The sequence below is a fragment of the Puma concolor genome, chromosome C1 (assembly GCF_028749965.1).
Source record: "Puma concolor isolate L17-30 chromosome C1, mPumCon1.1.hap2, whole genome shotgun sequence".
Taxonomy (NCBI): Eukaryota; Metazoa; Chordata; class Mammalia; order Carnivora; family Felidae; genus Puma; species Puma concolor.
The window spans coordinates 127,616,819-127,631,020 of NC_141674.1; the positions used below are offsets into that span (position 1 = coordinate 127,616,819).

Sequence of the window (14,202 nt, forward strand, 5' to 3'; positions counted from 1 at the left end):
TCCTCTATTCATTTAGTTCAGTGTTGTTCTATAAAGCAAGAAAATCATGTCTCCAGTCACAATGTTCTCTTCCTATGAAATTTCTCCCACATCTCAAAACCCTCGTTTACTGGTTTGTATCTCAGTATGTAACACAACTGAATTTTTTGTGCAATTGCATGTTACATCAGTCTGAAACAGTGTGACATGAATAAGTATTAAGTCTTGTTTTATAATCAATATATGAGAAATAATACAAATATCCTCAAAGAATGTGTCCAAAAATACATGATCTTAAAGTTGAAAGGCTGAGTGAAATGTGAACGGTGCTTATGTTGTTGCCACACAGTAGTAAAGGATGTTATGAGGTTGACAGAAATACCTACCATCTGTTGACAGAATCATCTAATCCACACTGTTGTTCACATGCACTGGAACTTCCATTGGAGAATGACTTTGGCAACTGCTGTGCTGCTATTTTTTGTTACCTTCAAATATTTTTATATCACATAACAATGTCAAACTAGCATTCATTAGATGGGGGCATGAGTTCTCACTAAAGATGTATCACTTTGGAACAGAACTTAGAAGTGATAAAAACATGGTGAACCAAATAGCCATCAAGCTAAACTGTGCTGCTATTTAGGACAGGAAACACCACAAAATGTTAGAGATGATGCTGAAGAATAAGAAGGAGTATTTAAAGAGGGATGGACACTTTTAAGCATCATATGACCATACAAGAATAAAGGGGAAATATGCTGGCAAGACCCACATCCCTCTGAGATACTACTAAACTATAATGGAAGATTCACATGCCCTAAGAACACAGCCCTTTCTACTTTCCTTTATGCCTATGGACATACAAGGATTCAGGTATACAAATTTTGAATTACAGTAGGTCTTCAGGAATAAAGCCTTGAATAAAATACTGGTGCCCTATACAATCTTAATTTCAAAAAGTCTTTTTATCAAGCAGATCCTTCTGTGTGGCTTCCTCCAACCTTTCTTCTCCCATGCTATGAGCACTCCATTTTTAAAGATCTTTGTGAGGATACTCTCTCTGGCTAGAATATTTCAACAGACATAAAACTCAGATGACCAGAAGTTTCATCCAACATGGGGGAAATGCTAAGACACTCCTCCTTTTGGTTAGAACTCCTAGTGAGTTCTGGAACTTCTTCATCGTCATGGAGTTTCTCTGTACAATTTTATAGATGTCAATTAGCTTGCTAAAAGCAGGTCTCTGGCCCTGGTTTAGATTCCACAGTCTAGAGAAGATGCCAGATATGCTCTTTACCAGGTTGGACGCACCTCAATATGCTCAACTCCTTTTCCCTATGTTACGTTTCCTGGCTTAGACATTTACATCAAAATATTGTGGAATGTTAGTAGAAAAAAATGTCCAGAAGGATCTCCCTTACATGGCGTGGTGTGGTCTTCCACAAGAGCCATCTGGTTTTTATTTCTTTGTAACAGAACACCTGATTTTTAGTGTGACTAGACAAAACAAAGGCTACTTTCTCCTGCTTTCCTTGAAGTTAGTTGTAACCATGGGGCTAACTGCAGGTGAATGGGTTGCAGCGTGCCTTTCTCCAGTCAGCTGCCTGGATCACAGGTATGTGGAAGAACTCCAGCAGCTCTCTTAAGTAAGAGATAACCTGCTAGGAGTGGCAGAGCAGAAAGACAGGAGAAGCTTAAGACCTAAGGACTTTGTGGAACCACCATGCAAACCTTGGACTGTCTACGTAAGAGAATAAACTTTGTGTATTTGAGTCATTCTTAATTTGGGTTCTCATTTACTTCTAGCCAAACCCAATCTTAAGGGTCAAACCAGGGACACTCCATAAAAAGTTCTCAGACAGAAGAGTTCTTTTCCCTCAGGCCACCTTGCCTCAGAAGCTCTGGTAAAACCAACTAAGATGTGTGCTATAGGAAATGAAAGGATATTCTATGCAAATTAAAAGTAAGGAAAAAAAAAAGGTCACGGAAAAGTATTACAATCAAATTAGCTATACTCATCTAGGCAATTCTTTCCTTGAAAATTTAGGAAGCTTTGAGTCAAAAGTGTTGAGGTCTCTCTCAAATATTCTCCAAAGTAGAATATTTATTACACTTTTATCTTGATATAAAGCTATAATTATGGTTAATGACCTTTTTATTATCTTAATGACATTTCGTTATCAAATTAACACCTGAAATTTCTTACCTGGCCAGCAGCCTGAATGCTTAGGATAGCCACACGAGTATCAGGATCTTTTTGAAACTGATTAACTAGATGTATTCTTTCTGAAGACGGAACACTTCCATCTATCCTAATGTAGCGTGTCTAGTATCAACAAGGGAGATGGCAACATTAGCACAAACCCCGATGCACCTATCTCATTTTATATAGTTTATACCTGATTTTTATGCTCACATAACAAAACAGAAATGGGTTAAGATGAAAGGTTAGTAAATGTTATATAAGAAGAATCTTAACCAAATTTCTTAATGCTTCTTATAACAATTCCATATTTTTAAATCTTTTAATCTACTTGAGGGTAGGATCTGTGTCTAATTCATCTTCATACCATCAATGCCAAGTGAATGCCATGTATAAAACAGGGCTCCATAAATCATCACTGAACTAATGCCTTCAGTAAAATTCTATGAAAATTCACATGCAAACTTTAAATGACAGATCAGGCTAACTTCAAAGTTACAGGTTCACTAATTCTAAAATAAAAATAAAGCCAGACAGGGGAGAAGGGAGAAAGAGGATTTTACCCCCATTATTAAGGATTCATGAAGAATAGTGCATTTATTTCTGAAGTATTTCAATATTAATTGGGAAAACAGCTTTTTTAGAGTACCATTTGAATTCATTTTTTTCACATTTCTAAATTTAAAAGAAATATGTGATAAGGTCATCTCCATTGAGTTGGGGAACCAAGACACTCACACACATTTTTTAAAAGTAGGGAAACATTAAGTGCTAAATTGAACAGTGCTGTCTTTTAGGGATGATTTGGGCTGGGTAAAGGGGAGCAATCAGTGTGTGTGAGAGTAGTTAAAAATGACTCATTACTCAACTTTCTAAAATTCAGTAGAAGTCCTGAATTTCAAATAGTAGTCTCATTTTATAAGCACTTTTATGGAAAACACAGCTTTAAATAGTCAAGACATATAAATATTCACTTTCACAAGGAAATATTTAAGTTAATCATTAAATAGAATGTATCATATTAACTTTGTATGTCTTCACAAACATATAAATTCATCAGTGATCAATTTAAAATCCAATGAGAGAGATTAAAAGATCTTCTGACAGTCTTTCTAAAGAAAATACACACAGTCAGGCTAGACAGAGTTTGGGAGAAATTCGCCTCCAACCCATGACTACCTATCATTTTTAAATGTTAGTGATGTTAAATGGGATTCTAAACACATCAATAAAGCAGAAGTGGGGAGAAGAGACAGACTGCCATACTTAGAATAGATCCCAGTAATTTTAAGGATTTAAGTTTAATGGAATCAGAATAAGAAAATATTATGAATTTAATTTTATTCCCCAATCATTTAAAAATATTTCTAAGATTAATTAACTCTTTCTCAAAAGGTGTTTTAAAAATACTGTATGGTATTAGGGGCACCTGGGTGGCTCAGTCAGTTAAGTGTCTGACTTAAGCTCAGGCCATGATCTCATGGTTACTGAGTTTGAGCCCCATATCAGGCTCTCTGATGTCAGGGTGAGCCCACTTCAGATCCTCTCTCTCTCTGCCCCTTCCCCGCTTGCACTCTCTCTCAAAAATACATAAACATTAAAAAAAAATACTATATGAGGGGTGCCTGAGTGGCTCAGTTGGTTAAGCGTCTGACTTTGGCTCAGGTCATGATCTTGAGGTTTGTGAGTTTGACCCCCGTGTGGGGCTCAGTGCTGACAGCTCAGAGCTTGGAGGCTGCTTCAGATTCTGCATCTCCCTCCCTCCCTCCCTCCCTCCCTCTCTCTCTCTCTCTCTCTCAAAAATAATTATTGGGGCGCCTGGGTGGCTCAGTCGGTTGAGCGTCCGACTTCGGCTCAGGTCACGATCTCACGGTTCGTGAGTTCAAGCCCCGAGTCAGGCTCTGGGCTGATGGCTCAGAGCCTGGAGCCTGCTTCCGATTCTGTGTCCCCCTCTCTCTCTGCCCCTCCCCCATTCATGCTCTGTCTCTCTCTGTCTCAAAAATAAACATAAAAAAAAATTTAAAAAAAAATAATTATTAAAAATTTTTTTAAAAAAGGAATCAATATTTAAAAAAATACTACGATAATCAATGTGAGAACACCTTTTCACAGATAGCACTTTATTATGTTATCATAAATCTGTCTGTGATGGAAACATGAGAATTACTTCTTTGGTAATGTTAATAAACAGACTGCCAAATGCTCATAATATGTATACAAAGTTTTAAAAAACATGGCTTAATTCCTCCATGTAAAAAATCTACCTACACAGGCAAGTGGTTCTGCCACTCCATGTATATTAAGCTCACACAATTTGTCAGGAAATTTCTTCGCAGTTTCTGAGCATCTCCAAAAGCCCTCAGCACATAAAGAGAGATGACAGATTTAAACTCTGAAACAAAAAAATGGCAGATGCTGTCTCTGATAAGACTGTTGGGGAATTAGGTGAACCTAAGAAAATGCAGTTAAGGCCAGCAGGTTTGGAGAGCTTACCTGATACTGTACCTGGGCCATATGTTTCACATTCCCCTGTACTAAATCTTCCAGGCAACATACTCTGTTTAAAGTTTAAAAGGTATGACTGCAGTTGGGCACTAAAATTGGCTGAATTCATTCTCTGTTTCCTCTCAACATCACCCATGTTCTAAGGATGCCTTGAGGGTAAATAAGAATTTTAATTTTTAACTGTCTACATCAGTCTCAAATGGTGTATCCAGTAACAATGCTGAAATTCACAATATAGGCTATCAAGTCAGCATATTTTAGTCAACCCAGATAATTAGATTAGTGGAAAACTATAAGCCTGGAAGAAAAGAAAAAATTTAGGGGTGCCTGGGTGGCGCAGTCGGTTAAGCGTCCGACTTCAGCCAGGTCACGATTTCGCGGTCGTGAGTTCGAGCCCCACGTCGGGCTCTGGGCTGATGGCTCAGAGCCTGGAGCTTGTTTCCGATTCTGTGTCTCCCTCTCTCTCTGCCCCTCCCCTGTTCATGCTCTGTCTCTCTCTGTCCCAAAAATAAATAAACGTTGAAAAAAAAATTTTTTTTTTAAAAAAAGAAAAAATTTAATAGTGTATCACCAACATAATAGTAATATATAATATTAGTGTAATTTGCAAGAAGAAAATCTAATAATAATATACCATCATTTAAAGAAGGCCAAAAAACCTCAATTACAAGACTACAATTGATGTTTATTATATTAAAAATGTGCATCCTAAAAAGTATTTCATAGAAAAATAACATACCTTGTTTTCTATGACTGCTTCTGTGCAAGCTTGGAGCATGCTTAAATGATGAGCAAACACCAGAAATTTAAGTGAATCGTTCTGAAGCATCATCTTAATATAGTCCTTTACAGCACCTGCCTAGATATTAAAAGTTAAACCTCCATTAATGTCATACAAATCTTTATTTGAAAAATCATGTCACTTACATCACTTTCTTTTCATAAAGCATGAAAAACTTTTCAGAAGTCAGTAAGTTTCTATGAACTAAGTGCTTTGCTTTTGAGGTAGCCTAAGGAAATAGAGGTCCACATTTAAGGGGAAAAGGGAAAAAGAGACACAAGGGAGGGAATAAAAACAAACAAAAACACCTTGAGAAGTAAAACAAGAACAAGTCAAGAATGAGAAGAAAAAGTTCCAATGGAAAAGAGGTAGTCAATTAGGCTATGGCCAAAAAGGAGTTGGTGGTTTTGTTTAGAAGCTCATTTTCAAGAAAGCTCATATAAAAGACTATGTGGAATAGGGTTAAGGAGGAAATGAATGAACAGCACTTTTTTTTTTTTTTTTTTTTTTTTTTTTTTTTTTTTTTTAAGAGAAGACTATAAATTAAGAAAGCTGGGACTGGAGCGTAAGGGTTAAGGAAAGTTGATTCATTTGTTTTTTTTAACTAAGAAGCTTAGGTAGGTTTAGAAATAGGGCATTTAAAATGTAGATAGGCTAATGGAAATGGACAATGAGGGGATCTAAGCTTGTCTCCAAGAAGCAGAAGGTTGTAGAAGAGGCTGAGGTGACAGGATGAAGGAACAGGAGGGAGGTCAAGAACACAGAAGGACATATGGAGAAAATGTGAAGGAGAAAGGAGAAAATCAAGATAGCTCAGATTAAAAAGACTTTTCTCGGGCGCCTGGGTGGCGCAGTCGGTTAAGCGTCCGACTTCAGCCAGGTCACGATCTCGCGGTCCGGGAGTTCAAGCCCCGCGTCAGGCTCTGGACTGATGGCTCAGAGCCTGGAGCCCTTTTCCGATTCTGTGTCTCCCTTTCTCTCTGCCCCTCCCCCGTTCATGCTCTGTCTCTCTCTGTCCCAAAAATAAATAAACGTTGAAAAAAAAAAAAAAGACTTTTCTCTCTCTCTTTTTTTAAAAGTTTATTTATTTATTTTGAGAGAGAAGACAGTGAGTGAAAGCATGACAGCAGGAGGGAAGGGGAAGTGTGCAGAGAGAAAGCAGATGAGAGAAAATCCCAAGTAGGCTCCATACTGTCAGCAAGGAGCCCGATGTTGGGGCTCAAACATATGAACAGTGAGATCATGACCTGAGCCAAGATCAAGAGATGAGTAACAGACTGAGCCACCCAGGTGCCCCTAAAAAGGCTTTTCTTAGTTAACTTGAGGACAAGTTATCTATTAAGAATGAGTAATCAATGTGAGATGAATTAAATAGGAATCAAATTTAAAGCATCAATTTAATCTAAAACACAAATGTAGTCTCTTAACTATTAAAAGCTAGTTAGATCGCTCAGCCAGTTGGGTGAACAACTCTTGACTTTGGCCCAGGGCATGATCTCACAATTTGTAAGTTCAATCAAGCCTTTCATCTGGCTCTGTGCTGACAAGGCGGAGTCTGCTTGGGATTCTCTCTCTCTCTCTTTGCCCCTCCCCTGCTCAAGCATGTTCTCTCTCTCTCTCTCTCTCTCTCTCTCTCTCTCTCTCTCTCTCTCTCAAAATAAATAAACTTAAAAAAAAAACTAGTTAGAAATTTTGGGAAAAGAGAGCAGGCTGAACACGTTTAACCTAGACTCCCTCTAAATGCTGTATGTATGTATGTATGTATGTATGTATGTATGTATGTATTATATATTTACTGTTTATTTATTTAGAAATAGACAGAGTATGAGCAGGAGAGGGGCAGAGAGAGAGGGAGTGAGAGAATCCCAAACAGGCCTTGAGCTATCAGTGCAGAGCCTGGACATGAGGCTCGATCTTACGAAGTGCAATATCATAACCTGAGGTGAAATCAAGAGTCTGACGCTCAATCAACTAAGCCACCCAGGCACCCCTCAATGTTGTATTTATTTATTTATTTTTTTTAATTTTTTTTTCAACGTTTTTATTTATTTTTGGGACAGAGAGAGAGCATGAACGGGGGGAGGGGCAGAGAGAGAGGGAGACACAGAATCGGAAACAGGCTCCAGGCTCCGAGCCATCAGCCCAGAGCCTGACGCGGGGCTCGAACTCACGGACCGCGAGATTGTGACCTGGCTGAAGTCGGACGCTTAACCGACTGCGCCACCCAGGCGCCCCTCAATGTTGTATTTAAAAGACAGTAAAGCATACAGAGAACTCAAGAGGAATTAATAGTGACAAAACTTTGGAAATTAGAAAGTAGACAGATGCTTAGTAACTAATTAGCCAACCTGACAGCTCCTAAGGTGGAAGTATGGAAAGTTGACAAGCAAGAGGTTTAGAATAGAGGTAATGTAAAAAAGGCTTAGGAAATGGTGCTAAGGGAAGTGAGGTTGGGGGTGTGGCTACAACAGGAGGATTGGTCAAAATAATATTTGAGGAGTTGATCATGTACCAACACTGATCTAGATATTCTCCTATTCCTATTCCACACAATAGAGTACTTCTCCAACCTACTCTGGCAGAAAGCAAGAGATTTATTTTCTAGAGAGCATAAAACAGAAGGTATATGGATAAAGGAATCCTACAATGATGGTAGGCTATTCTACAAAAATCATAGGGATTAAATAAAAGTTACATAATAAATGTGCAGATCTGCCCTTCTCTCTCAGCCTTCTTATCCTCCCACATCTCCAAAAAGACAAAGAGGTCCATGCCTTCTACACAGGAGAGGAGAATCATATAAATTGATTATATTCTAGGGAATGTGACAAACCAAAAAGAAAAGACTAAAGAGTCTAATATTGAGGGTTCCTCAACAAGACATCCAGTCAGATCATCCGTTATTGAAGGCCATAGTCTATAAGTCATATCCATGTACAGTTTCCAGTCACTGTAACTGGAAGAGATTACATTTGTAAGACAACAGGATGCTCTAAAAATGGAGTGACTAAGAGGGAAAGGGGCGGAAATACTTTTGGAAATTAAAAATCTAACAGTAGGAATTAAAAATTCACTGGTTATGAAGCCAAGAAAATCTTCCAGGAAGTAGATGAAAAATTATAATAAATATAAAAGTATAAGAAAATTAGAGAACCAAACCAAGATGGCAATACATGAATAATAAAATTTCTAGATACAACAGAGAAAACAGAGGAAAGAAAATAATCAGAGAAATAAAAAAAAAGTTTTATAAAACTTAAGGGCAGGAGTTTTCAAAATGGAAAATGGAATAGGTCCTCTGAGGATCCATGGATGAAAATGGACCTAGAGTGTGGTCCATCATCATGAAACTTTAGAACACTGGGAACAAAGAAATAATTCTTTAAGCATCCAGGGAAGGGAGGAAAATAATTAAAACAAAAGACTTGAAGTGCATTGGATTTCTCAATATCTGTAGTAATTCTGAGGAAATGATTCCTTTCTTCCTTCCTATCTTTCTTTTCTTCCTTCCTTTCTTTTTCTCTTTCCCTTCCTTCCTTCCTTCCTTCCTTCCTTCCTTCCTTCCTTCCTTCCTTCTTTCTTTTCTTTCTTTCTTCCTTCCTTCCTTCCTTCCTTTCTTTCTTTCTTTCTCTCTCTCTCTCTCTCTCTCTCTCTCTCTCTCTCTCTTCTTTCTTTCTTTCTTTCTTTCTTTCTTTCTTGAGGGCATGAGTGGGAGAGGGGCATAGGAAGAGGGAAAGAGAGAATCCGAAGTTTCTCTCAAGATGTGGGGCTTGATCTCATGACCATGAGGTCATGATCTGAACCAAAACCAAGCGGCTCAGTCAGTTAAGCGTCCGACTTCGGATCAGGTCATGATCTCACAGTTTGTGGGTTTGAGCCCTGTGTCGGGCTCTGTGCTGACAGAGCCTGGAGCCTGCTTCAGATTCTGTGTTTCCCTCTCTGCCCCTCCCCTGCTCACACTCTGTCTCTCTTTCTCAAGAATAAATAAAACATTAAAAAAAAAAAAGTTAGATGCTTAACTGACTGAACCACCCAGGCACCCTGAGAAAATGATTTATAATTAAGAATTATACCCAGCCAAATTAAAAATCAGGAATAAAAGTAGAATAAAGCTATTTTCAAATACACAGAAACTCAAATAATTGATGACAGCTAAAGACACAAAGCAAGCAGTAATACAAACCAAGAAGCAATATAAACATGTTGCTGAGGGATTTGAAGTAAATATTAAAAGAAAACCAAAAAACAGCTAAAAGAACAGAAAGTGGTTGCCTCTGGGGAATAAGTTCAGAAGACATATTTTTTGAAATAGCTGTTTTTCTTCATTAAACTAGGATCGTATGTAGCTTTGGCAATAATAAAAAAAAATTTTAACAGGGACATTTCCAAATTGGAAAGTACCTATTTAAAATTAATGCACACAACTATAAACTCATAGGACTGATTTTGCATGCTACATTTTGTGTGTATACATTTTCCAAACAATAGAAATTCATCATACAATGAGACTTAATGGAGGCCATTAAGAACTTTAGCCTTGGATTTCAGTGCCTCAGAGAGTGAAATGAAGTACTCTCAAACTAAAGAGCTATAAATTCCAGATACGTTGCCATGGTAACTGAACCACTTTAATAAACCGCTTGTTTGGCTAAAGAGCTGTATTTACTGTGATAAGTCTTTCAAAAAAAAAACACGTCAAGTTGGAGTATTTTTTAGGTACATTCATTTACCATCCATTGCAGACTTAGAAATTATACAACCACTGTATCCCCAGTTTCAGATGCATTCCCTGCCTGAGCAAGCTATTTCTGCCAGAGTCCCCTCCACTGATATCACCCCTTCCTCATTACAATCAGAAACTGCTGATGCCAAAGCCCAAGCGTCCTGTTTCCCACTCCTTCTAATCACTGGTTTAGAAAGGCTTATGGTTAATATTAATATTGCAAGTTCAATTATATAATGGGCTAAACAGTCTATCGGGACTAGCCTAGTAACTTAAAAATCATTGTGACCTTGCTTCCTAGAGAAAGAGAACCAAAATATCTATGTAACAACCTTTAGGATTTCCACTAGGTTCTTACAAGGGGACTGCAAATGACTGCATTTTAAAATGTACCATACAAGCATGTTAACTGTTCTGATTTTATTCTAATTAAAACTGTCACTGCATTGTCATATTTTACATTATCTGGGCAGGAAGTTGCTTTCAAACTATCTTAAGTGTGAATTATGTGGAATGGCAGGTCCCAATCAGTATTTTGGTTATGGAAGTTCAGGTTTTGCAGAAGTTGCAAAAAATTTATGTATTCACAATCTTACTTTGCTGAAACTGTCTGTTAGTCCAAGCTCTAGTTTAAATAATGAAGACCATATATCTCATTTAAAGAAATTCAGAAATGAAGAGAATATAATATATGCTAATATTTGTTTCTTAAATTGTTTTTAGTGAATAGGTAGGTGTACATCATAATTTTTGAAGTAAAAGTAGTTAAAGAAAAGCCTCAAGCACATTAAAGACCTGATGAAATTTACTTGATTTTAAATTGTCAGCTTTTAATCAAATGATAAAAGGGAGAAACAAAGAATGAAAAAAAACATCAAATCTGCATTATGACAGAGACTCTGTCCATGACCAAATATTAGTTTGGTTTCCCTCATCCCTCTTCTTGACTAGGCCTCAGCCTGTCCTGGCCAGGTCTACACAGCCAAGGCTCAGCAAGAATCCTGCTGAGTCAGTTTATCGAGAAAGCCCCTACCCTTGCTACCTGATCAACCCTTGATATCTGATTAAGTTCCTCATCCCCCACTTATGATGTTTAAGCCCTTGGCCTTCTTGAGCAAGAATCTCCCTAGCTTTAATGTCTCTTCTTAGTAATTTTGCATCCACTGACCCCCTTCATGTTGCAGGGTGGCTAAATCCCCACTGGTTCTTGTTGAATTCAGAGTTGAGCAGTCTCTCTCCACAACTGTAAGAGGGTTGACTCCTTTGCAATGATCTTGAATGAAGTCTTCCTTACCATTTTAATAAGTATCAGAATGATTTTTTTATTTAGCTGCTACAAATTCCAGCTAAAGGAGTATGAGCATAAAAGAAGCTCCTCCTTAAATTCTTAAGTCCTTAGGCCCCAGAGCAAATGCAGTTTTATTTAGATATAGGGTGGCCATGTGCTTTAAGGAAAGTTCTTCGAGCTCTTTTAAATCAACACAGGGTGAATTGTGATTGGTCTACGCAAGCCTAGCACTTCCATTCTCTCTGCAAGTGACTCTAATAAGAAATGGGAGAAGTCTGCAGGGGCCTTCCAAAAAAATCCTCACTGACAAAGGGACCCTTAGGAAGGCTTTTTCTTGCTTTGGGCATTATGGTCTGTACATGGTATAAGGAAGTGCAGCAGCCATCTTGGGGCCTAAGGAAGCCATTAAGAACAAGCAGCAACCTAGCATAGACAAAGCAAAAAGACAGAAGAAGCTGGGTTCTTTCAACAAACAAATAAACAAAAACACAAAAAACCCACAATACTTTTATTGGGATATAATTCACATACCATTAACTTCACCCACTTGAAGTGTGTAGTTCAATGACTTTTAGTTTTATCCACAGAGATGTGCATCCATCACCATAGTCAGTTTTAGAATATTTTCATTATCCTACAAAGAAACCCTTCATCTCTTAGCCATGATATCCCCACCATGGTCTCTGCCTCACCCCCTAGCTCTAGACAAACACTAATCTACTTTCTGTCTCTATGAATTGGACTATTTTGGACATTTCACATAAAATGAATAATACAATGCAATCTTTTATGACTGGCATCTTTATTAGCATAAGGTTTTCAATCCATGTTGCACCACATGTTGGTATTTAATTTCATTTTATTGCCATATAACATTCCATTGTATGGATATATCACATTTTATTTGCCCATTCACCAGTTGATATCCTCTCTGCTTCTTTTGTTTTTATACATTTGTCTTGTTCACTTCATAGTATTTATTAATTTATCTGTGAGAGTTGATTTAACCTTTACTCTTTAAAATTATCTTATAAGAGGAAAGTATGAAAGTAAAAGGGAATATGCATTGCTTATTCACCCCCAACCCACCCTGTCCCACCCCACAGACCACCACAAAAGAAAGGCTAGAAATGTGTCTTCTGCTATCCCTTCCATTGGCCCATGGCTCTTAATTTAGAAATCACTTTATCAGCCTGAAAAGATATTTTCAAATCTGTAGTAAATATTTTCAAATCCAGTAGAAGACAGCCTTCAGGAGAAGAATGGTAGTTCCATATTATGATATCAGTATTTTGGACATTTCACTGAGCCCCATGCCAAAAAAAATAATAGTTTCACTTCCAAAGAAGGTTTGAGTGAACTACTGTTAAGTGTTTTCTTATTTCTAGCCATGTTTCTTTCTTTTTTATCATTTCATTTAATTTTTTTCATCATAAGTGTACTCTTTAATCCCTATTCCAAATGTCTCCCATCCCTCCACCCACCTCCCCTCTACTAACCATCAGTTTTGTTCACTATAGTTAAGAGTCTGTTTCTTGGTTTGTCTTTTTTTCTTCTTCTATTTCTTTAAAAAAAATTATTTATCTATCTATTTATTTAATGTTTTTATTTCTTTTTGAAGGAGAGAGAGACAGAGCATGAGTGGGGGAGGAGCAGAGAGAGAGGGAGACATAGAATCTGAAGTAGGCTCCAGGCTCTAAGCTGTCACCACAAAGCCCGATGCGGGGCTCAAACTCATGAACTGTGAGATCATGACCTGAGCCGAAGTCTGAAGCTTAACTGACTGAGCCACCCAGGCACCCCTAAATTTATTTTTTTAATTTACATCCAAGTTAGCATATAGTGCAACAATGATTTTGAGTAGACTCCTTACCACCCCTTACCCATTTAGCCCATCCCCCCTCCTACAACTCCTCCAGTAACCCTCTGTTTGTTCTCCATATTTAAGAGTCTCTTATGTTTTGTCCCTCTCCCTGCTTTTATATTATTTTTGCTTCCCAGCCCTTATGTTCAACTGTTTTGTCTTAAATTCCTCATATGAGTGAGGTCATCTGATTTTGTCTTTCTCTAATTTCACTTAGGATAATACCCTCTAGTTCCATTCACGTCATTGCAAATGGCAAGATTTCATTCTTTTTGATTGCAGAGTAATACTCCATTGTGTGTGTGTGTGTATGTGTATATATATATATATATGTGTATATATATATATATATATATATATATATATATACACACACACACCACATCTTCTTTATCTATTCATCCATCGATGGACATTTGGGCTCTTTCCATACTTGGACTATTGTTGATAGTGCTGCTATAAACATTGGGGTGCATGTGTCCCTTCAAAACAGAATACCTGTATCCCTTGGATAAATACCTAGTAGTGCAACTGCTGGGTCATAGGTAGTTCTATTTTTAATTTTCTGAGGAACCTCAATACTATTTTCCAGAGTGGCTCCACCAGTTTGCATTCCCATCAGCAGTGCAAAAGAGATTCTCTTTCTCTGCATCTTTGCCAACATCTTTTGTTGCCTGAGTTGTTAATGTTAGCCATTCTGACAGGTTTAAGGTGGTATCTCATTGTGGTTTTGATTTGTATTTCCCTGATGATGAGTGAAGTTGAGCATTTTTTCATATGTCAGTTGGCCATCGGGATGTCTTCTTTGGAGAAGTGTCTATTCATGTCTTTTGCCCATTTCTTCACTGGATTATTT

At 37.7% G+C, this 14,202-nt stretch overlaps 1 protein-coding gene across 1 annotated transcript in view; it reads right to left on the reverse strand.

Moving 5' to 3' along the window:
- The window catches only part of ZRANB3 (zinc finger RANBP2-type containing 3), a 317,797-nt gene that overhangs the window by 61,282 nt on the left and 242,313 nt on the right, over window positions 1–14,202 (reverse strand). Inside the window, exons 9-10 of the mRNA XM_086715199.1 lie at window positions 5,430–5,549; window positions 2,189–2,308 (exon numbers count right to left, since the gene is read on the reverse strand). Of these exons, the coding sequence (XP_086571325.1) occupies window positions 2,189–2,308; window positions 5,430–5,549 (240 nt within the window). The remainder of the gene's footprint in view (window positions 1–2,188; window positions 2,309–5,429; window positions 5,550–14,202) is intronic.